The sequence below is a fragment of the Phalacrocorax aristotelis genome, chromosome 1, assembly GCF_949628215.1.
Source record: "Phalacrocorax aristotelis chromosome 1, bGulAri2.1, whole genome shotgun sequence".
NCBI classification, from domain to species: Eukaryota; Metazoa; Chordata; class Aves; order Suliformes; family Phalacrocoracidae; genus Phalacrocorax; species Phalacrocorax aristotelis.
In genome coordinates, this window is record NC_134276.1 from 12011551 (window position 1) to 12035202 (window position 23652).

The following is a 23652-nucleotide window of genomic DNA, read 5'->3' on the forward strand; positions in this document are numbered from 1 at the left end:
TGGTCAAGCATGATCTCCCCTTGGTGAATCATGTTGTCTTCTTCTGATAATCATCTTTTCCTCTACATCCCTGGAGATGGCCTCCAGGATGAACCTGCAAATGATTCTTCCCCAGGTTTAAGGAAAATATCAAAGTAGTACCGTTAATGTAGTAACTGAGCTGTTTATACAAACTATTTAATGCTAGCCCTCTAGTCAAAGGTTAATATCTATCCTGAGGCACACATACACACAACTCCTACTGAGTTCAATGAATCAACGAAGAACATTTCTCTCAAATTATTTTTTATAGGTAACTGTTTTGAGTAGGTCATCATAATCACCTTTTTCACACTTGGGTCTAATTAACATTCAGTGCAAGTGAAATACACGGCCAAGGAGAAAAATCCTTCAAAAAATTTTGTGCCCTTGAAAGTTTCTGAAACATTTTTCTTACTGAGGGCAAAGAACTTGAGAATAAAAAAAGGAAGTATCCTTTAGAGAAGTAATGCAAACTGTCCCAGTTGTGCTATCTGTTCTCAGCAAATACTGGTGAAAATAGAAATAGCTTTATGGCTTTAGTAGTAATGGTCTGGTCTTAACAATGTACATATAGTTATTGAATTTCGTTTGAAAGATTTTCTTGATTTTTAGAAGCAGACCCAGAATTACCAATTCCAAATAAGCAATAAGAAACAAAAACAAGAAGAGGTAATTACCAATGGCCAGCCTGAAAATGAAAAGTATGAGTTGATTATTGAAAAGCTAAAGGCAACTGTGAATGAAATTGCACTAAACAAGAATAAACTAGAAGAGGAAAACCTGAAACTCCGGGAGGATCTAAAAATGTACCAGAACCAGTGCCAGGTAGTAATAGTTTTTCTTCTTCATGGTGGCTGTGGAATTAATGTTGGACCATTAATTGCTTAAGAGTATACTTTAAAAAGTTTTACTGAGATGGCTATATTTAAAAAAGCGTGTACATTAGTTATATTATTTGCAGGAATACAGAATGAGCTGTGAAAAGTACAAGTTTTTGAGTAACACTCAAACAGAAAACAGAAATATGTTTGATATGTAGTAGTATATTTCACTCTTGTCTGCTTATCTAGGGTTTTATAACTTTTCTATATCCATAGCATCTACAGGAACTTAGCCTCATTCACTTCGTTCCTTGAATATAAATTACTCCTATCAAATCTCTTTATCTGATTTTTACCTTGTTGTACACTGTGCCATATAGCTAGCAAATAAGTATATAGAAAAGCGTATGGTATACTTTCTATTGAGAGAAGATTTTGCAGTCAATGAATTTTTAAGTTGTCAGCTATGTGAAGAACCATCAGTTTTTATCTTATCCATAGTGTATCATTTTTGAATGTAGGACTGATCTATGAAGACAGCCATTTGGGCCTCTTCTTTTGGTTGTGATGTATGAGTTCTGACAAGACTGAGATAATACAAGATCTTTACAGCCTTTTTATCAGCTATGTTTGAAACAGATCAGGAATGAGATTCTTGTTGCTATTTTTTTCTGCTAACATATATAAATTATGCTTTTGCTTATTTATTTAAGCACTTCAAGGTTCAGTAATATATAGAGTGGCCTACAGTGGCCTCAACTCTTTCTGGAGAAAGACAATCTGTTTCTGTTTATAAACAACCTTGCAGAGTTATAACTTCATATGCAATATACTTTTTAGGACTTAACATACATGTGGTGGAGGTTAATTTCAGGTGTTGTCAGAACAGCCAAGTTTAGCACATGTTGTTTGTACATCTCTTTTGCACATTAGTTCACTGAGTCGTTTGCCTATATACAAGTTATTGGTATGGAAGCAAAAACCTCTGTTTTGAGGCTTGTTAAAAAGGCTGCCTTCAAAAGTAGTGGGACTAGAATATGGAGTGGAACAAAATCAAAGTAGAGAGGGAGGTGCTGATCTCTTCTTCATGGTACCCAGTGATAGGATGCGTGGGAATGGTTCAAAGCTGCTCCAGGGGAGGTTTAAACTGGACATCAGGAAGCATTTCTTTACCAAGAGGGTGGTCAAACACTGGAACAGGCTTCCTAGAGAGGTGGTTGATGACTCAAGCCTGTCAGTGCTTAAGAGGCATTTGGACAATGCCCTTAACAATATGCTTTAACTTGGTCTGTCCTGAATTGGTCAGGCAGTGGGACTAGATGATCCTTGACCCTTCCAACTGAAATAGTCCTATTCTATTCTATTCTATTCTATTCTATTCTATTCTATTCTATTCTATTCTATTCTATTCTATTCTATGGCAATTGGAGCAGGTGGATAGATGCTGTACGACAGAGAGAGTAGATGTCATTGTGCTGTGTAGCCTTTACAAAAATCTTCAAGCTAGAGGATTTTTTGAATCATGTGAGTAGAATACAGGAGCTGTAGGGGAAGCACTGAAGACATGTTAAGTAGAAGTGGAGCTAGATGTACGTAACATTATCAGCTAGCAGGCAGAAAGTTGCAGAACAACTGTGCTGGTGGTGTGGAATACTGCTGTGTTAGAAAAGCCACATTTGCAGATAGCTGCAGAAGGGAAATACCAATGTAAAGTCAATGTATGGTGAAAATGTGTAGCTCAGAGAAAACATTTTTTAGGAATGTCTGTATGAGAAAGAAGGAAGTGCAAGGCCAGTTGCGAGCCAGAAGAAGTAAGCAGGTTTCCGTGAAGGGGTGCTAGGTGGAGGATGGGAATAATTGGACCTGATGTGGGTAAAGGAGAGAGGAGTAGATGGGAATCTTGGTGGGGAGAAGGCTGATGGCAATGTCAGGAAGCCTACTATTGTGCCTCATATATCTTCTATGACTATGACCATTTCATGTATGCCTCTAAATATTTCTCATACTATTAATTAGCAAAGAAGCAGTGATAAAGTGAAATGTATGGAAGACCATACAGGCTCTACAGAAAATACGAACTTTAGAAGATCCAAACTGAGACTGCAGACTATTTCTCTACCTTATGAATGGTATGACAAACTTAACTGCAGACATACATGAGAGGCAGCCTGAACACATCACATAGGAGGCTTGGTTCCTGGAAACTCTGCATTAAGTCAGCTGCTGTACACTAATTTACATAGAAATACAGCATATATTTCTATTGAAAAGGTTGAACCGCTTTGAGTAGAATTAGAACATAAGCTGATCAGGAATTTTTTGAGACTTCCTTTCTATACCAAGCATGGCAAGCTAGTTGAAGCAAAGCTTTTCACAGAAGAAAACAGAGGATTTGGAAAAGTCTTCAATTTGAAACAGACTCTTAAAAATATGTTTCATTAGATATTTTCTAAATAAAACCTAAAGTTTTCTGGTTCAAAATTAATTTTCATTTTGGTGTTTTAACTAGGTGCAATAGCTATTTTCTAAAATAATAAGTGGTACAACTCTAAATGATTTTTTTGAAGTGATGTGTGAAACTCTTGACCTGAAGTTCCGTTTCAATTATTATTGTGGCTGCTGCTGTGGCTCCTGTTGGTCCTGCTATTATTATAATTCACAGAAGAAAATACAATTTATGTAAATATGTATGATGACTTCAGTCTGCCACAGATGATATGACTTCCACCACACAGTTGTGCAGCATTCATTCCTCTTATCTACCCCAGAATGAAATCAGAGGGGTAACCCTCCCCCAAATTCATGTATTATAACATAATCATGGCTATTTCTTGAATGTTGAAGCCATGAAGATGATCACAAGCAAGTCTTGCAGACAATTTCAGCAATTCATTAAGATTTATTTCACTTGGATATACCCAGACTTGCATTTCAGAGTTTAAAAAAGCTCTCTCAGCCTTAATTTAACAAAGGGTAAGACGAATGAATCTGTATATGCAGTCCCTATAAAAAACACAAAAGCACTTCATATCTGTCTTCAACAGCCCTTTCATCCAGAGGAAAACCACAGGCTTCTTGCAAGGAAGGTCATTCTAATATGAGGCTCTAAGGAAAATAAACCTTTGAAGTTCCTTGCTTGCGGTGTTGTTTCTGGATTCCAGTTGTCTTTTGAAAGTTTAAAGGCTTTATTTTTGCTTTTAAACTTGGAAAGTATGAAAGTATATTAAAATGAAATGAAGAAATTATGAAAAATGCTAGTGGTTTTAGTGTAATAGTTTAAAGGCAAAGGATCAACATCCTTGGATTATTTTTTTTCTGGAATATGCTTTTGGATCTTGAGTGAGAGGAAATAAATATTCCTCAGATATTATTATTGCAAGAATCTGATTGTTATTGTTACTTTTATTATTTGTGTGTTATATTTTGAAGTTCTTATCTTTAGTAAGTTTTCAGCATACTTTTGGGAAATTCAGAGTTTTTGGGGAAATCAGATTTTATGATGCCAAATAAACATGTATCTCCAGATTGTCTATCACATTGTCAATCAGAAATTAAAGGTAAAATAGAAAAATCTTTCTGTGATTATTTGAAATTTTTGTGATGTTCATTTAAATAAGCAATTAACTCCATGCAGATAGAACTAGTTTTGGAGATGATTGAGCATACACCTCATCTAAGTATGTAGGTCTAGCTGTATCTGCTCCAAGCTTCCAGCCAATGTTTAATGAAGACATGCCCTAATCCTGCCTTTCTCTAGCCTTGTAGTTTTCAAGCTTACAAATTTGGAAATGCTGTTAGGAAAATAGAAAATAGAAGTTACTTATGGCACTAATTCTCGTATAAGAAGCATGTTCTAGGGTGCAGAACCTGCTGAAACAAGCAAACTATGTACTTTAGATGCATTTAGTACAATAAAGAACTTCTGAATTATGTTTCCTATAATAGTTTCAGAGACAGATGCATTGGAACATTGCAAGAGCTAAAGAATATTCAGCATCTGATTTTTAGATGACATTTCTGGAGAAAGGAACTGTCATGAAAGCAATGCCTTTCTCAGAAATGAAACTCTAAATAAAAGCATGTATGTCCTTTCATACAAATTGTGGAGGTATCCAAAATGATGTGTTAAAATACAGCATTTTGAACTGTCTGATTTTATTTAACTATTTATGTATTTGCTTGTTTCTTTAGAACATGGAGGCAGGCTTTTCAGAAATGAGAAATGAGCTGCAGTCACGGGATGCACTCTGGAGAAGGATACAACTGGAATGCCAACAGTTGCATACAGAGTTATTGAAAATCAGAGACTATAAAGATATGCAGGAAATTCCAATGAAGTATGTATGTTGAAGACAATATTTAAATTAACAAGTACTTCTGAGCTAATAACTTTTTTCTTATATTTGATTTAAATTAAGTATCTTAAAAAGATACTCTGGATTCAAATGTCAGATTCTAAACAATTTCAGAATAAACATTTTCATTGGCAATTATATATGAGAACATTGCAGGCTCTGTTAAAAGGCTTTAATACTGCCTAGATCTTTACAAATCAATGCTTTTCTTACATTTATATGTTTACAGTCTCTTTCATTTTCTCAGCATTAAAACACTTCGGAAGCAGCGCAATTTTAAGATTCTTCCTAACCTCCTTTGAGTAAAACGTTCATCTTTTTATGGTTTATCTGATCTACTGTAGCTATTTGAGATTATATGAAATACCAGCCTACAGGAGAACTCAGGGTTCTTTCTGCATGCACTTGCATTGTCCTTAATCTCTATAAATCTCTCAAGATCCAACCTGGTTTAGGCCAAACCTTTGATTGTGGTTTTTCCACCCCCCCTTCAGTAAGCAGGTCTTCCCCAGTTTTACGCTGTGGAGAGGATACTGTAAGGTAAAGTTTATTGAACATTCTGCTCATTTCATGTTTTATTTATTTCTTATTTAAAGGCATCAGTCATCTTGTGTACAACTTACTGAACAACTAGAAAATAAGACTGCTGAGTTATTATTGTTGGCACAAAGCCAAGAATGCCAACCAGGAGAGCTAACCAAGGTATTTCATAATATTTCATAATATTAAGTATTCCCAGATCTTAGCTGCAATATAGGATTTTTGAAAGAGAGTAGAGTACTGACCTTGGGTAGGTGCATATGCAGAAGAGAGCAGGAAGATAACCTGTGGGTTTAGGAGAGCATGAAGTTTTCATATATGAAAAAGTCTTCATATGTGGTTGCATTTCTGGAGGTAGTTGTATAGCTGCAAAATTGACATTCTGATTCTGTGCGCTAACAACAGAGCTAGCTACTTCACTGAAATAACAGGAGAGGCCATGCCTAAGCATCACTGTGGTTCAGATAATACCATGCAAGTAATAAACCCTCCAAGGCTATGAGTAATTAATAGGTTATAAGAGGTAAGTTGTAGCTTGTAGGTGTTCTCAGATGTAAGATATGCTAACAGATCAACTGATAGAAGTCACTATGGCAGGGACCCACACAAAGCTAGGTTTAATCAGTCACCTGCCGCACAGTCTAGGGCAGCGCTCTTTAGTTTGAACTATGCATCACATTGTATTGCACATTTCAGAAGTGCTGTGTGCAAGCAGTAACAGCATGGCACTGTGGAATGGCATATGGCTTGGCAGGCCAAAGCAGTTTGGGAGTAGAGGATACTCGGAACTCCTCTGACAGGCACGTTGCGGTTTTGCTGAGTAGCAATGTAAGCAGGAATATCTCTAATTGGATGCAGCTGACTTGGATGCAGCAATTTTGGCACGATAGTCATGATCTAGCTCTTAGCTTTTTTGCATCTACATCTATTTGTTTATAATTCCAGTATTTCTGTGTAGTTTGCATAAATAAAAACAAAATGCCATCTGTTACTGATTGCATACAGTACTGCAAGGAATTATTAAAATGGGTTCAAAGGTTGTTATGCTGGGTTTTGTAGTTTTGTTCTGTACCTAATAAAAAAATATCCATCAGTACTAAATTGTTCGTTATAGTAGAAAGATTATGAAAATGATTGCTGTGTTGATTCTTTGGAGAACTCTACACAGGAGATAGTGCAGGAAGTTTGACCTTAAATTTTATATATAATGGCAGGAAAAATTCTCATAAAGTGATTTACCATTTATATCCTTTATTTCTAACATAGTTTCTCATTGAAGAGTCTCTAGATTGATATATTTATATTGCTCCTAAGTTAATTTAGGCTGCATTAAACTTATTTTAAATGTAAATTAACTTAGGAGCAATATAAATAAATCATATTTAGTTTTATTGAATGGATATTTCCTTGGATATTCTTTGCCATAAATTCCAGTTCTTAAAATTAACATTATTTTTATTACATTCTTTTTAAATATTAATTTAAATGCCTTGTATTTTGTTCATTTCTAATACTAAATAGGCGAATGAAAGCACAAGAGAAGGGGTGAAAAAGATGTAAAAATAAACAAAGCTATGTGCACTGACTCATGAAGATATTTTATTATACAATCTCAAAAATCTCTGATTTGGTTAGTAGAGTTGGTGTCTTGGAAGCAACACCAAAAAAAGTCACTGATAGGTAGCAAGTGATGCAATCATATTTACTGCACAACATTTTTTCTTTTTGAAACATATTTGCTACAGATAAGAAACCGTGTTTATCGAGAGGAAGAGTCCCATTGCTCTGAGCAGGAAAGAATGAAGACAGAAATCTCTGACCTGATAGAAGAGCTTCATCAGAAGGAGATCGCTATAGCAACTATCATGGAGAAAGCTAGTCTTCTGGAAAGACAGCTAAAAATGGAGTTAGAGATAAAAGACAAATTGTTAGCAAAACAACAGGTATGCAAGCAGGCAAAACCAGCCTAAATCATTTTACTCTACACTACTGATAATGACGTACATTATCTGTGAAAAAAGACATTACATTTCTTGCTGTAGTTCTCATCAGCAGTGCTGTAATATCTGTGAAGTACTAGTAAAGCAGCGAAATTGATACTGGGACAAGAAGGCACTAGTAAATGTCAACTAAATTGCAATTCATTCTGACCATCAAATGTAGTTACCATTTTAACATGCAAAAGATCTTGAAAACTTCCAGTTTGCTGTTATTATATGCACCTTATCACTAGAATAGTTTATTAGATTATCTAGAACATTTTCTAATTTTTCAGATTTTTTTTAAAAGCCTTTTGAAGAGTGTCACAAATCTGCTTAGAAAATTCTGGTATTTTTAAAGTGGAAAACTGTAAGATACCAGAGTTTTAATGGCAAATTTCAGTTTTAAAAACAAATGTTATCTTCATTACTTAGTTTTGTAAACCAAAAGAACCTTCATATTTAGAGGTTTCTGGGTATCTCTGGGTTTTCTGAGAGGGTCACTGCATATTGAAATTTGTGATTAATGTAATACTTTACTTTTGACAATAGGAAGGTTAGTGTTTGGGAAAATGAAAGACGTCTCCTACTGTGTGGCAGTCTTTACGAGGCCATATTCCCTAGTATATCACTCAAAGAGTGGATGTTGTTCCTAGGCATCATGACTAGGATTTCTTCCAGTTTCAGTGGCCTGCAAGATCTGTCCCTCTTTATGTCTTGTAACTGCATGTGAACTCCCTTCTTTTCCTAAGTGATTGCTTCTTTCAAAAAGGTAAATAAAATCAGAGGCATTGCATTTGTATATCTTTTATACATGGTTTAAGACTTCTTTCTGCTTTAATATTGCCATATTTTAAAAATTATAGTTATTTTCATATTTCTTTATGTATATTTTGTAAAATTTACTATATCTATACTTAGTGTTATCTCAAGTTAACAGTAACATTCTTGTATTTAACTAAGAATTAAATCTTTTCCTAGTTGTTGGACTTCCGATACAAAGTTATCAAATCTGAAAACAAACATCTAAAAGATATGGTGGAAAGCCAGGAGTGTAAAAGTTGCACGGTAATTTTTTTTTTTTTAATCTATGCAATGTGGAGAACATTTACTTATATTTATTGTAAATGTAGATTGAGACCATGGCACATTTAGATATTTCTGGCTTACATAAAAAAAATAAATAAAAATATGGTGTGTGACATGATCAAAACCAAGTGGTATTCACACAAAGCCTGAAGATGGGTATAGCTAGGAATAATTTTGACCTTAATCATAGTAAACTAGAAGTAAGCTAAGTTTTTCAGTAACTGTCTAGACACTAAACACTTTTTGGGAGCCTGTTTTTTGTAAGTGAAATCACTCATTTCAGAAAATATTTCTTTTTAAACAGTCATCACTCTTCACAGATACAAAAATATGTCCCTTTTCTTACTATTTTACCCCTTTGTTAATATGATATTTAAATAACAGTGTAAAAAACTGACATGTTTTGCACCCACCCAGCTTATTTTCAGAGTTTAGTATTTATTTCTCTCCAAACAGGGGATATTTAAAGTTTAATTCATAAAATGTGTGCCATAATATCATGCACAGCTATAGTTTATATGGATGTAAAAAATATTATATACACTGCCTTCCACAAAAAGCTTCTAAACATCCCGTTTACGGAACATCTGCAGTTGTTGTATCTATCCTTAGAAAAAACACTGGAATGTTGCTTGTAAATACTGCTGTAAATACATCTTTGGGGGATTTGTAGCCTGTAGACTGACAAATGCATGAAAGAATGTCATGTTTTCCACACCCTTAAAATTGCATATATGTCTATCAGTGATGTATTACCTATACATACATGTACAGTATTACGGATGTATTTATGTGTATATATGATATATTACTGTGGAAGCATAGATGGGTGTGTGTGCGCATATCTAGCTCTCCTCTACAATGATATTCTTCATGAAGATTGAGAAGAGCTGTCTGACAAGAATCCTTCTAGGTATCATGTTTGTTAAATTTTAACAGTAAAATCCAGTTACTAGATAGACCAAGGTCACTACACCTACCAGTGCATTTGTGGACTTAATAATTCTTTCCTACTTTACTAGTGTATTGTGAGGATCTAAACATTAAAGACTGTGAGGTATTTGATATTAAGATTGCAGGGACTGGAGATTTTATGGATGTGTTTGTACAGTACAATAGAGCACTACACAGACCCCTCGAACTAGTGCCAGCCTAAGTCAGTATGGGGTAATGCATCATCAGGCAGGGTTACTTGTTTAGATTTCAAAAGCAATGTAGCTGTGCCAGCTCAGTTTTGGGGCTCATGGCATTATAACTGTACTGCTGATTCTAGAGCTTTTAGTGGTAGGGTGACTTAGCACTCTCCTTCTGCCTCTGTTCTGCCACTCCTCTCCACTTAGGAGACATAGCTAAGCCCCTACCCCCCACCCTCACACAAAATACTAAATTTTCTTATACTTTCTCACACTTCTGTGCCAGCTTGGCTCATAAATTTCCCCTAAAACTAGCTAAGCAATGCAAGGTTTACAGGAAGAGGTGACATCAAACAAGTTAGTGCAAGGAAGTCAAGCTTTCAGGTGCAGGAGCCCAGCTGCACTATCAGTATACTAAGAAACAAATCTTTAATATTCATGGGTTACTATGTTCCAAAAGAATAAGGTAAATCTAGAAATATGTGAAAGCACAACTTAATAAAACATATGGGTTTTGAGTCTTTTCTGTGTAATCTGATAAATCTTCTGAGAATTTTCTGTTGCTGACAGTATACTGTTATTGCAAATGGGTTTACACAATGCAGTGCAGTATTCTGCAGAGAGATACTTCAAATTAGCTATCTCAGGTGTGCAGCATAGGCTTTATGGAATAAGTGATAAGACAAAAAAGAAATGGGGTATCCTGGCTAGTCAACTTCCAGAGCCAATCTTCATCTTCCCTTCTTGATATCCTAGTGGATGGGGATCTTTAGCCATGTACGTGTTGCTTGCACTTTCAGTATTTTGACTTGTATACCATGTGGGCTAACCCAGCTGAGAAGCAGGGTTTGGACAGAAAGCACTGTGCTAATGTGGCCTTACTTTACTGCTTCTGAAACTGAAGGTGACGGTATCTTGACACAGATATTAAATTATGCCTGTAGGCATACCCTGTATCTAGTATAGTAACGAACTTTTATAATTTTTCTTGTTATTTTTGGTGGAATTGTTACTGGAGGGAGCAATACAGTCTGCAGCTATAGCTGTTATGTTTGCTTTTATGTCATAAGTTTTACCAAGCAAGCAATGAATTTACAACAATAATATTTCGAATGCATGTTTGTTGAGAAATTTTAATTTGTTTTATTGTATTATAGAGGCTGTTATCCCTTCTTTTCCATTTATCTACAGCGGGTTTTTTTTTCTGGAGGCAATTTTCTTGGTTTGCTATAAGTGCTGCATGATTATATGTGGTAGCTAAAGTGCTGCCTGATTATATATGGTAGCCAGGTCTTTCTGTAGCATAGAACATTGTTTTGTGTTTGCTTGTTAAAAATACTAACATCTATTTATGGTGGAAAAAAAACCACTATTTAATGATGGGTTTATCTCCTTTCACAGAGTATAGATTTATCTAACAAAGAATATGGAGATTTCGCAGCTTCCATTCACAAACTGGAACATGAGAATGTAAGATTACAAAATAGCCTTGTTAAACTACAGAATGACACAGAAACATCAATACTGGGTCCCATGGGCACATATGGAGAAACAGAGCACAGCTACCAAACCGATTCAAAGATACAAGAAAAGGAAGAGAGGTAATATTTAGATTGTACACATTTATGAAACTTCCTGTAAGCTTTGTGGAGCATCTAACTGGGCCATACTGTTAGACTTCTTTTCTGTTTCTGTTCAATCAGAACTCTCACCAACATAAATATCAGATCTCGTTAGTATATTTCTAAGACTTTTTTCCAGGTGGCTAACTGAATTTGGCAATAAATGAAGTCCCAGAAATGTTTGATCATTATTTTAATATTTGGCACACGAAACAACTTAGAAAACTTTTTATATGCTGCCTAAGTAATTCTTAGTTCAGGTTTTGCAACACAGGACAGAATGTATTTTTACTGCCACATAAAAACAAGACAAGGGAAGGGTATAAAAACCAACATGAGAGGTAAACTGCTCCCCAGGAGGTTATCTTAATAAGCAGTTTGAACTACAACTCCTGCTGAAAAGCTTTGTGTCCCGCCAGTTTCATTTGTTGGAAGTTTCATTAAATGTATTTTAATGTCTTGTCTAGTTTTGGTGTTCTTGGGTGACCTTATTTTTAAAAGAAACATAATTTCAGATGCCCTGAATAAATCATTACTACAATACACTCCTTGTTAGGGAAAAATGATGAGACTTAAGAACACTCAGACTCATAGAAAACATGTTGTAGTGATGACTTCCTTCTTAATTCCCTGCATGCAGTGAAGCACTGAATTACCTTCAAACGTGTTATAATCATGGCGCTGCACTAATAAAAAGAAAATTAAACTTCCTGTTAAACAATATTTCACAGTACAGGAGAGCTAAATAATTATAAGAGGCTAAATGTTTTGATCATTGTAATAAAGAACTTAGTGCTAATGTAAAACAGTTCTGTGAAGCAAAGTTTAAATAATTGGAGCCAAAATTGTACAGGGTAAGATTTCAAACTCATACGTTCAGTCTCTGGCAAAATGTAAAGTGATTTTCTCTCTGCAAAATAGAAAGGCGCCCCATTATATGTAGCTACATTCTTGCCTAAAATTTCCTTTTAAATATGATGTTTGGTGTTGGAGATAGTATTCATGTCTATGTAAATATATATATATGCATAGACTATATGTGCATATATGGAAGTGGCAGGTATGGCTGTTTTCCTACTAAGCTTCAAATGACATTGAAGGTTTTGATGAAAAAATATTTACAAACCAAGATACAGACTATTCTACACGTGTAAGTCTCATAATTTCACAAAAAATTGGTCAGCACAATTTTTGCTCATTCTTCCACCCTTCTAAAGCGAGAAAATGTAAGATTTTTTCTTCCCATTTTCTCAGGAATTACACTTGCTGTACATGAGGAACTGTGAAATTTCATTCATGGGAATTTAAGTTTAAGAGACAATAGAACTATGCAGGTAATTTGCAGGATTTTGATTACATAGCCATTGAAGACCAATGTTAAACCAAAACTGGGATAGAGAAAACTGGGAGAGCTAACCTTCCTCACAACACAAATCTCAACAACACTACTGAACACAATCTAAATTATTATTCTAATTAATCTGATGGAACAGATATATTGAGCCTGGTTTTCAGGATCTAAAACGTGCATTTGATTTCCTAAATGAAAAGCTATTTAGCTAAATAAATACATACACAGATTTCAAAAAATGTGCAAATTCCACATGTACTGTATATACACATCAGCCAGCCAGTCTTTCTAAGACTAGTCCCTCTCTATATTGTCCGTTCTCTGTTCCCCAGCAGGGAACTACCTCAAGATTTTCTCAGAAAACTGAAATTAAATTTTCAACCATCTATTGTGTGCAGATAAACCAGGCAATTGATATTGGTTGTGTTAAACTCTGGAGTATGTTTTATTTTACCGTGAGCATACACCATGTTATTTCTGTTTTAGTTTGCAGTTCTGTTTCCATGGTACTTATGGCACTAGAGAAAGGGCACAAAGATTTTTTTTTACATAGTAAAAAAAATAGAAAACGTGGTGCTTGTGCAAGGAGAGGGGGGGTGTTTGTGTTTTAAATAGCAATTTTCAGGAGCTGTACATTTTGTTTTTCCTATTTGCATTCAGAAACCTAGAAAGGTTTCCACAATGAAAAAAGGGTCTTCAACCAAGTATATTCTACACTATTTTTCAGTCATGACTGACAGTCAGTACTCAAATCCTGGGCATGGGCACAGTCATTAGATAGGAGACCTCTAGAGAAAATACAGGAAATTGCAGGAAGTTATACTGGTCATTTATAAAGAAGCATGATTCCTTCTTTCTTTCAGTATACAGTGAATTTCTAACTATTGCAAAGTAAGATACGCAGGAGTGGCATCTTGTTGCTAAAAAGGACTGTGGCCACATCCTACCTCTAACCACTTTTATTAATTACTGTTCTCATCTATGATAATTAACTTACTTCTAATTGGCATTTACATAAGCTTTCCCCACCCTCAAGATTTCAATTCTTTATTTAGACTTCAGCCACATACAGTTGATTTAAATTTTGGCATGGTTGAAGAGGGCTTTCTCTGATGACACTCATTTGTTTAGCCTGTTTCTTCCAAAATTAAAACATGCATATGAGTTCCCAAATGAAAGGCTACCTATTTACCATAAAAATATACACAAAATAGGTAATTGGTCATGCCAAAGTGCACTTCCGTCATCTGGCAAAAGTGACGGGGTAAAGGCTAGGACTGAATATCTGCTAAGGTAGCTGGAGATCGCTTAAAGGATCTGTGTTGACAGTGAAGTATCTATCTAAGGTTTTCACTACCCTTTGGAGGTCACACATTCTTGGTCATACTCACCACTCTATCAGTTACTGCAATAAATAAACTGGAAGCAGTGAAAACAATCTCTTCAGGAAAATGCTTTTTAACCATTTTTTAAATCAAGCTAGCAGTTACACTTGCAAGGTAAAAGCAACAACGTGAATTCTGAAGACATTCTAGTCATTAAAGATCTGTTGTTTTCTTTTTCAAGACCAGGTATGTCAACTAGCACAAGCTGTGTAAGGAGTCTCTTTTGCACCACTGAAGTCTTTGATCACATAGAGACAGGGCTTATTTTACATAAGAGGCTGGAAAAAATTGATTCTTCCTATATAAATTCCCTTTGCAAGGACATTGTTCTTTCCCTTCTTGTCCCATATGTCACCATGTCAACAGTGGTATTATTTTTGTGAAGTATATGTATATGCTAAATACTTCATGACAGTAAACCCACTGAAAGCATAAGTTATTCAACTGCAGTTACAGTGTATTTGCATTGCCAGTGTTAACAAATGGACAGTTTTTTACAAATTTGCAGATATTTGCTTACCTTTACATTTGTATTCAAAGTAGGACTCTGTTCTTAGATATTATTTTGCACTGAACTGGCAGAAATTTAAACCCCAACTGTGAAATTTGTCTGAAGTGAAGGCATACTATCCATATCAAAGCACCTAAATGTAGGTGTCATGTCTTTCCAAGATAGCAAACAGCCCCAGCAATCCTATGGATTACAGTAGGAAGTGAAGTTCCTTTAAAAAATCAGTCAGTGGGGGGGGGGGGGTGGGTGTATCTGTTTTTACTATCTAAAATCTACCATAACTGTAGGCAACCAAGTCTGGGAATTCTGGTCTTAGTGAAGTAAGCTATAACATAACAGTAATAACTGTTATTAAATACATAGAGAAGCAGTTCTGGGGGAAAAAAGAACATGGATCACATAGACTTTACCAGGGGTTTACAGAGGGAATTACTTCCAAAAAGGTCAGAACACAAGATGAAAAAAAATCTGTGATTTTATTATTCATGCCATCTATCTTCAGTTGTGGCAGATTTTTTCACTGTGCCCTTCATCCAAACAATAGATGGAATAGACTTTAAAATGGGGAGGGGGCGGGGGGAACGGTATTCTCCTGTGCCCAAAGAGCAGAGTGTATTTATTTACAGAAAAGCATGAAAGAAAGGAGAAAACTGTGCCTCCATAAAGGTAAACATTTTCAGTGATTTAGAAAACTGGAAGGTGAATATTCTCAGAGAGTTTTATGTTAGAATGTGTAATAATAATATTACAGCAATAATTATAGCATCATGCTTATAATTTGCTTTCCTGTAGCATTCAGAGTATCTTAACCACTACTTCTTTTATAATCAGAGAAAAATATGTTCTTCATTAGTTCTCTGAGTTGTTCTGCACAGTCCATTTATGAAGTACTCAGTTTCATGTTTCAGGGCTTATGGACAAGCAGGGTCCAGTAAGTCTACAAAGCCACCTTTTCCCAACACCAAATATTTAAGATTCGAAAATGATGATGTGATCTTTCTGCAGAAAACGCCGTCTTTTCCCTGTGGGGAACTGGAAAATTCTACTCTGTTATTAACAAACACACACACACCATTTTATTAATAAAAACAACAAAAAAAGGCTGGTTTTGGATCTGAGGAGCACTGCATAATCTTGAATATTTATAATAATTGTATTTTTGTGGCAGAGAACTTGATCTTTTAAAACTTTTCAAAAGCTGCATTTCAAACTAGTGAAGTGTTTTAGGATATTTGCAATGATAGGATCTTTTAAAACAGCTGTCATGTTTAAGTATAGTAGTTACCTCTGAAGACTACAATTTTGATTTTTTCATAAGTACAGACCTCATTACAATGGAAGTTTTTACCTCAGTCAGAAATATTGTAAAAGAAATGTAATAAAATCTTAAATAATTTAATTGTTTTAGTATATAATACAAGTAAAGATGCAATTGAAAATTAGCCTAATTCAGACAGATATCTGGGCAAGCTGGTCTCAAAATTCTTTGCTCTTATCAATACGGCATCAGAATTGTTCAGTTAACTGTCAGGAGAAGATGATATTTTGAATAGGAAGAAAATAACTTTCTTTTGTTTTTTAAGTTGCTGTTAACCGTGATAGTTTTTGATTTACAGGACTACCAATGAATAAAAATATATGCTTTCACATCCATTCTAGTCACTGTAAGTGGGATACAAGAGTTATGGAACACCATTATAAAATACTTTAAAATTCTTTTGTAAGCTTGAAGATTTCATTTATTGTCGCGAAAGCATGTTCTTGTATGATTTTTAAAAAGTGTATTTCAAAAAATTCTTTACATCTTATATTAATTTCCAGTGTGTTATCATTAAATCAGTGGCAAAATTAGTATTGCACTAAAAATGCAGGATCACAGATAACTGTACTAGTTTTTTATTTAACTTATTTAAACATTTATTCTAAATGCTAGCTATTTGAACATAGTTGTTTAGGGTGATATTAGATCAAAATTGAGTAATTATCCAACCACTAATAATATTTTTTGTTTCCCGTCTCACTCTTCAGTCTTTCATTTCCTCTACTTGTGTGGCAAAATTCACTCGAGTTCCTATCATATTATAACCTATCAAGACATGGCTGAAGAGCACTTACATAGCTTCTTCCACTGAAAAGCTGAAGGGATGATAACCTTTGGCAGAGGATGGGTTACAAACACTTAAGGAGTATTGGTGTCTTCAGGACCTGAAGCGAGATTGTCTTTTAGGTCTTGTCCTGCCACAATTATAGGAATCACAAAATCACAGAATCACAGAATCCCAGGTTGGAAGGGACCTCAGGGATCATCTAGTCCAACATTTCTGGGAAGAGCACAGCCTAGACAAGATGGCCCGGCACCCTGTCCAGACGACTCTTGAAGGTGTCCAACGTGGCCGAGTCAACCACTTCCCTGGGGAGATTATTCCAATGGGTGACCGTCCTCACTGTGAAAAATTTCCCTCTCATGTCCAATCGGAATCTCCCCAAGAGCAACTTGTGTCCATTCCCCCTTGTCCTCTGTGTGACTCTTTGCAAAAAGGGAGTCTCTGTCTTCTTTGTAGCTGCCCCTTGAGTACTGGTACATGGTGATGAGATCCCCTCTGAGACTCCTTTTCCCAAGGCTGAACAAACCTGGTTCTCCCAGCCTATCCTCATATGGCAGCTTCCCAGTCCTTTGATCATCTTGTGTCCCTTCTCTGGACCCCTTCCAGCCTGTCCCCATCTTTTTTTGTATAGAGGGGACCAGAACTGTACACAGTACTCCAGGTGTGGCCTGACAAGCGCTGAGTAGAGTGGGATAACGACTTCTTTATCTCTGCTGGTGATGCCAAAATACGGCAAGGTTACGCAACTTTAACTTCAATGAAACCGTTTAAATTAGCGTGATTTAAGTCACAGCTGAAGCAGACAAAAAATGCACACTCAGACATTTACAGCATCTTCAGTGGAAAGTTGCTAAATTGCTGTAACTCAGTAATGCTTAATCTTATGCCCATAACTTCATGCATGAAGCAGTTTGAACAGCTAAGTAATCACAATTGCACAAACAAATAGAATAAAAAAAATCCCTTTGGCTTTGCTGTGATAGCTTAGAGTTTTAACTGGTTTTCATAGTTGATTTTTTTTTCTCTTTTAGAACTTTCCAAAAGAACGATGCATGGAAAATGGAATGGCAGCAGACTGCTGTGTTCGCAGCCAGTGGATACCACAGAAACTGTAGTCCTGCTTTATGTGGCCAAGACAAAATCACTGGTTCAAACCGTGACAGCACTTTATCTTCTCATACACTTCACAGAGGTCATGAAAAGAAAATAGACTCTAAATCTCCATCACCACAAATGGGGTATCCTTTGGGCTTTGGTGGGCCATTTCGTGAAAAAGGCAGAAGAGACAGCTTACTGAGTCCTGCTCACGATGCAGAAGAATTCAAATTATCAGTAAGTAACTGTTTTCCTGTAACACTTATATTCTCAAAGATCCATCTGTGGACCAAATGCAGCCTTGGAGAAGCCAAAAATTAGATCACCCCTGTTGTCATTATTATTTATACAGTGCCAGCCCAGCAAAAATGGAAATACCTTATCCTAACACAAATGCAGGTTTTCTGGAGATTATACATCCCCTTCTGGGCCTTGCCTCTGTACTAATAACAGTGGTGATAATTATCTGCCATTATGTGACTGTGAGAGAGATTTCTACATTTTAGCTCATTGTCTTCTATATTGGGTCACTCTGCTACATATTGCCTTCTGTAAGGGCACTCTGCTTTAAGCGTATTTCCGTAATGCCTGCAAACTTACTTCCTTAAGTGCTGTTAGACAAATCAAGTTTCTACAGCATTCGATTGATGGATGAAATTAGAGGAATTGCAGCAACTATTTTCTATGTGTTAGCTATTGTATTCAAAAAGGAACAGAATAACTGCTGCAATCCTTATTTTTCTTTATATGAAATAGTAATAGTGCAACATTCTTCATTTCAGTCTTCATAGGCTGGAGATTACCAACCTCCACGACAAGTGGGATAAATCCCACTTTGCCGAGGGCAACTTCTTAGGAAAAATTTTCTATAATTCTGTGACTTTAGATCTCTTTAAATTTGAGCTTTATCTTCCTCTTCAGCTTCTTCTATTCTTCCTTAGGCCTCTACTACAGGCCACTATTTTTTTCCATTTGAAAACTTAGCACTTGTTTTCCAGACCTCAATCCATGCAACCACACCATCATTAAATAATGGAACTAACAGATTAGTAAGGAACAGAGTGTGGCCATCTCTCTGTCCAGCTGTGATATGTGCATCTTTGTACCCTGGAGATCCTGAACTGCAGATGTGTGGCTGTGCCTGTAGAGGGAGAAGAGGGAAGACTTCAGCATTTACTGGGGGCAATCAACAGGCAATTTTCTTGCCACTCATCACCTGAAGTAGGAGGGAAGAGGCATTGTGACACCAACAATCATCGTCAAGCAGTTTGTGGTTGTCGTACCCCAGTTCTGCTGTCCTCTTCAGAAATGGGTGCACATCCTTTCCTCTTGGAGATGTGGCTGCTGAAGGACTGTCTTCATAGCCCAGAATCTCACTGTGTGTAGGCAGCACCTAGTGATGGCCTGCCCGGGACGCAGGGATTGCAGTGCAGCCCTTCACTGAGCATGGTCCCAGCAGCTGTGTCCGAGTAGTCAGAGAACAGGGAGAGAACCACATAGTCCTGGGTGTTTGACCTCACTTCCGTTTTTCTATTCTTATGCTTTACAGGAATTTTAAGTAAATTACTATGTCTTGGGAGTCTTCCTCTTTAAACTGCTAATCATAAAAAGAATTGTTTGGACTTTTTTAGAAGAGTCTGAGAAGCACCAGTTCTCCTTCTCTCTCCTGTCAGAAATGTCAGACAGAGACACCAGACACAAAGCTTCTGTTTCCAGCCAGCCCAGGGAAAATGTCCATTCTGAGACACTTTTGCAAGCTGCAGGGAAACTATTTCCCAGCTGGTACTCAGGACAGGGTTGATGCCAAGACAGTTGACTAGATTATAAGGAAAACACTTTCCAACTGGTGCGTGGGCAAAGTACATAATGAAATTATTAAGCAAGGGATAATTCTTGTACAGTGTCTAAGTCCAAATCAGTGGCACTGAAGCAGGTACAAGTCCAGAAGATCACCAAAATTAAATCATCACTCAGACTGATACTGGATACCACAGCTTTAGTGCAGAGATGATTCAACAGTCTGTTACTCTAGAGCTCTGTGTCCAAATGAAAAGCCATTTCAACAAGGAGAAAGAGTTAAAAACATACAATGTGTTTGTAAACCAGGGTTCTTTGCCAGAGTTTTCAGGACTGATGTTTCACCTAAGTGAAATCTCCAGTATGCTCAAAACTTTGAAGATGTTTAACAGACCATTTTTCTGAAGAACATTTGTAGTGCCAATTGAAAACATTGGAATTGCAGGTGATGTCCTGATACCTACCAAAATTACTCTGCTGGTATTTAGGGAAGGGAGAAAATAATCTCTAGGGCTTTAGACAAAGACATCTCTCCTCCCAGTAGAGAGTCTTCAGACAACCATAGTAAGTGTTCCACTGGAACCTCTGTCCTTTCACATTGTTATTTAGAGGTTACATGTGTAGAGAAAGTCATTCCTGCCTTAGGGTAAACCAGAAAGCTCAGCTGGGATTCACTGGCAATTCCCTAACCCGAAAAATTCTTGTTTCAAGGCTTTTCAAATCTAGGGAAATTCTCTTTCTCTGAACAGTACTTTTGGGTATGCTCTCTTTCTGAAATGAACAACTTCAGCAAATAGTTACCTAATCCATTCCCAGTCTCTGGGAAGACTATTAGATAGAACAGTCCAACGTTCAGCTTCAAGTTTAATCTTTCCCACAGAAAGTAAATAAATACATATATACATACATCCATATATACATACATACATATATACATACATACATAAAACAGGCAATAAGATTATTTGCCACTTCAGAATAGTCCATTTTTCCACAATTACTCCATTTAAGGTGGAACAAGCAGTTATGTACATTGTGCTTCCCAGTCTGGATCTTTAACTTGTAGTCACAAATACCTTCTCATGTTTCTCTTCAGATGTTGGACAGATATAGCCTGTTCTTGTCAAGACTTGGAAAGACAAGAAAGACTTAAGCTGTAGGAAGCAATATCTAAATTAAGCATCACAAAACTCTCTAATATTAATGATGGGAAATTGCTTAATAAATGGATTGCAATGGAAAGTTGTGGAAATTCTACCGCTGGACATTATTAGGAATGATTTTGGCTGTCTTGAGCCTACCCTGAGGCCATTACTATCACCTAGCTGGTTAGGTACTTAGGCCCTCTAAAAACTGTCCCCTATGGCTTGGCAATTTCCTAGTCATCTCAATTTTGATTTTTGTATATCAGCAGAAGAATGTTGAAGATGGGCATCTGTACCTGCTGCCTAAGATGTAGTGTAGTGTAGGGTTAGAGGAAACTACCCCCAAAAGCCCCCAGATTTAGTCACAGTGGGACTAAAATTAGACAGACCAATTTCTAGTTTTAGTGTTACAAGAACTTTCCTGGAAAGTAGAAGGGGCTAAATATGAGAAGACTAACACTCTGGGATTTGACCACTTATGGTTTGAGCACTAAATGTTAGAATATCCCAAGTATTTAAGCTTTCTTGCTGCCCTGCTGAAGGTGCATCCAAGAATGCTGGGACAACTCATGGGACAAGAAAGAGATTAACTCTAGGCAAATTAATTCAGCAGTCTATGAGAGAGAACAGACCTAGATTCCTGAAGTACTTCTCCCCAGCAATCCAGAGTTAATTCATAAACACTTGGGGTAGTTCTTGCTTAAGGAGAAGACATATTTAGCACATATTTCATATGCAGGAATATGCATCTCTATCAGGTGCACTCCTTTATTTCCAGCGAATGATGAGACAAAAAGGTGATTCTCATTACTGCTGTACACCAAAGAAATACGGGATCAGCTGATGCTGTAGAAATGAAAGAGTCCCTGTTGCCTAACTACGCAAACAAGTTAGGCTGAAAGCTTACCAATGAACCCATGTTTATCCAGCTCCAGTTAGAAAACCAAAAGATGTAAGTGTCTGAAGACACTGAGGAAACAAAATTCAAAGCTAGGGACCATGAATCTCATCTGAGACATGGATTAAAGCAGTTTCTTTACGGTTTTTCTTCCTTAGGCACAGAAAGTAAAGGCAATAAAGAATATAGTGAAAGAACAGACCAGAGGCTTGGAAAGCCAAGCTTAGTTGCTAACCAGAGATGTTGACTTTTAGACCTGTTTAGACACAACATTCTCTCAAAGTGCATTAAAAACAGTGTATTAGGGACCTATCTAAAATGATAGTCTCTGATGTCTGACCCTCAGGTAAGGAGCCGTAGGGAACCATGATATGCTTATTTTAAGTGTTAAACGTTCTTCTCAACTCCAAGGAAATTCAGAAATTTCTGATTTGGAGTTTACAGTGTATTTCAAGAAAAAACACATCAAAGTAAGTCCCAGATGAAGCAAAGGACACTAGCATTTTAGGAAGATAGCTTGATCATGAGGCCAATATGTTTCTATTGACAAGTCAGCACTTATAAACATTGATCTAATGAATCTCTGAGAACCTCTCATAACTTGATATAACATTTCTGAAGACTAGCACTCCTGTAAATCTGCTGTTCATATGGAAAAGCCCAACATGAATTCTTTTCTCTAGGTGATGACACCTAATAAATTCATACTTCAGATTCACATTTTCCCAGTTTCTTAGGCTTCTGACTGGAAGTGATTTCAGAGCTCGTATTCAGTAAGCAAAACACATAGTGATTCTTTAAGTAAACGCTCCAAATAAAATGTATTCTTCATAATACAAAAGCGTTCTTCAAATCACAGAATCACAGAATCACAGAATGGCAGGGGTTGGAAGGGACCTTTGGAGATCATCTTGTCCAACCCCCCTGCTTGAGCAGGCACACCCATAGCAGGGGGCACAGGAACGCATCCAGGCAGGGTTGAATGTCTCCAGGGAAGGTACCCCACAGCCTCCCTGGGCAGCCTGTTCCACTGCTCTGGCACCCTCACAGGAAAGAAGTTTTTTCTCATGTTTAGCTGGAACTTCCTGTGTTACAATTTGTGCCCATTGCCCCTTGTCCTGTCATTAGGCACCACGGAAAAGAGTCCAGCCCCATCCTCTTGACACCCACCCTTCAGCTATTTATAATCATTGATAAGATCCCCTCTCAGTCTTCTCTTTCTCAGGCTGAACAAACCAAAGTCTCTCAGCCTGTCTTCACAAGAGAGATGCTCCAGTCCTCTCATCATATTCGTAGCTCTCCGCTGGACTCTCTCCAGTAGTTCCCTGTCTGTCTTGAACTGACAAGTTTCTGTGCCCAGAACTGGACACAATACTCCAGTTGTGGCCTCACTCAACCTGCTGGCCACACTCCTTTTAATGCACCCCAGGATACCATTGGCCTTTTTGGCCACAAGGGCACAGTGCTGGCTCAGGGTCAGCCTGCTGTCCACCAGCACTCCCAGGTCCTTCTCAGCAGAGCCACTTTCCAGTAGCTCAGCTCCCAGTCTGTACTGGTGCCTGGGGTTGTTCCTCCCCAGGGGCAGGACCTTGCACTTGCTCTTGTTGAATTTCATGAGGTTGCCCTCAGGCCAGCTCTCCAGCCTGTCCAGGTCTCGCTGGATGGCAGCACAGCCTTCTGGTGTATCAGCCACTCCTCCCAGCTTGGTGTCATCAGCGAACTTGCTGAGGTTACACTCTGTCCCATCATCCAGGTCATTGAACAGGACTGGACCCAGCACAGACTCCTGGGTTACACCATTAGTT

The 23652-nt window shown here is 37.1% G+C and overlaps 1 protein-coding gene across 1 annotated transcript in view; it reads left to right on the plus strand.

Moving 5' to 3' along the window:
• DEUP1 (deuterosome assembly protein 1) overlaps window positions 1-23652 on the plus strand; it is a 54185-nt gene that overhangs the window by 24533 nt on the left and 6000 nt on the right. The window contains exons 6-12 of the mRNA XM_075081145.1: window positions 634-846; window positions 5034-5179; window positions 5794-5899; window positions 7483-7680; window positions 8698-8784; window positions 11340-11539; window positions 17944-18244. Of these exons, the coding sequence (XP_074937246.1) occupies window positions 634-846; window positions 5034-5179; window positions 5794-5899; window positions 7483-7680; window positions 8698-8784; window positions 11340-11539; window positions 17944-18244 (1251 nt within the window). The remainder of the gene's footprint in view (window positions 1-633; window positions 847-5033; window positions 5180-5793; window positions 5900-7482; window positions 7681-8697; window positions 8785-11339; window positions 11540-17943; window positions 18245-23652) is intronic.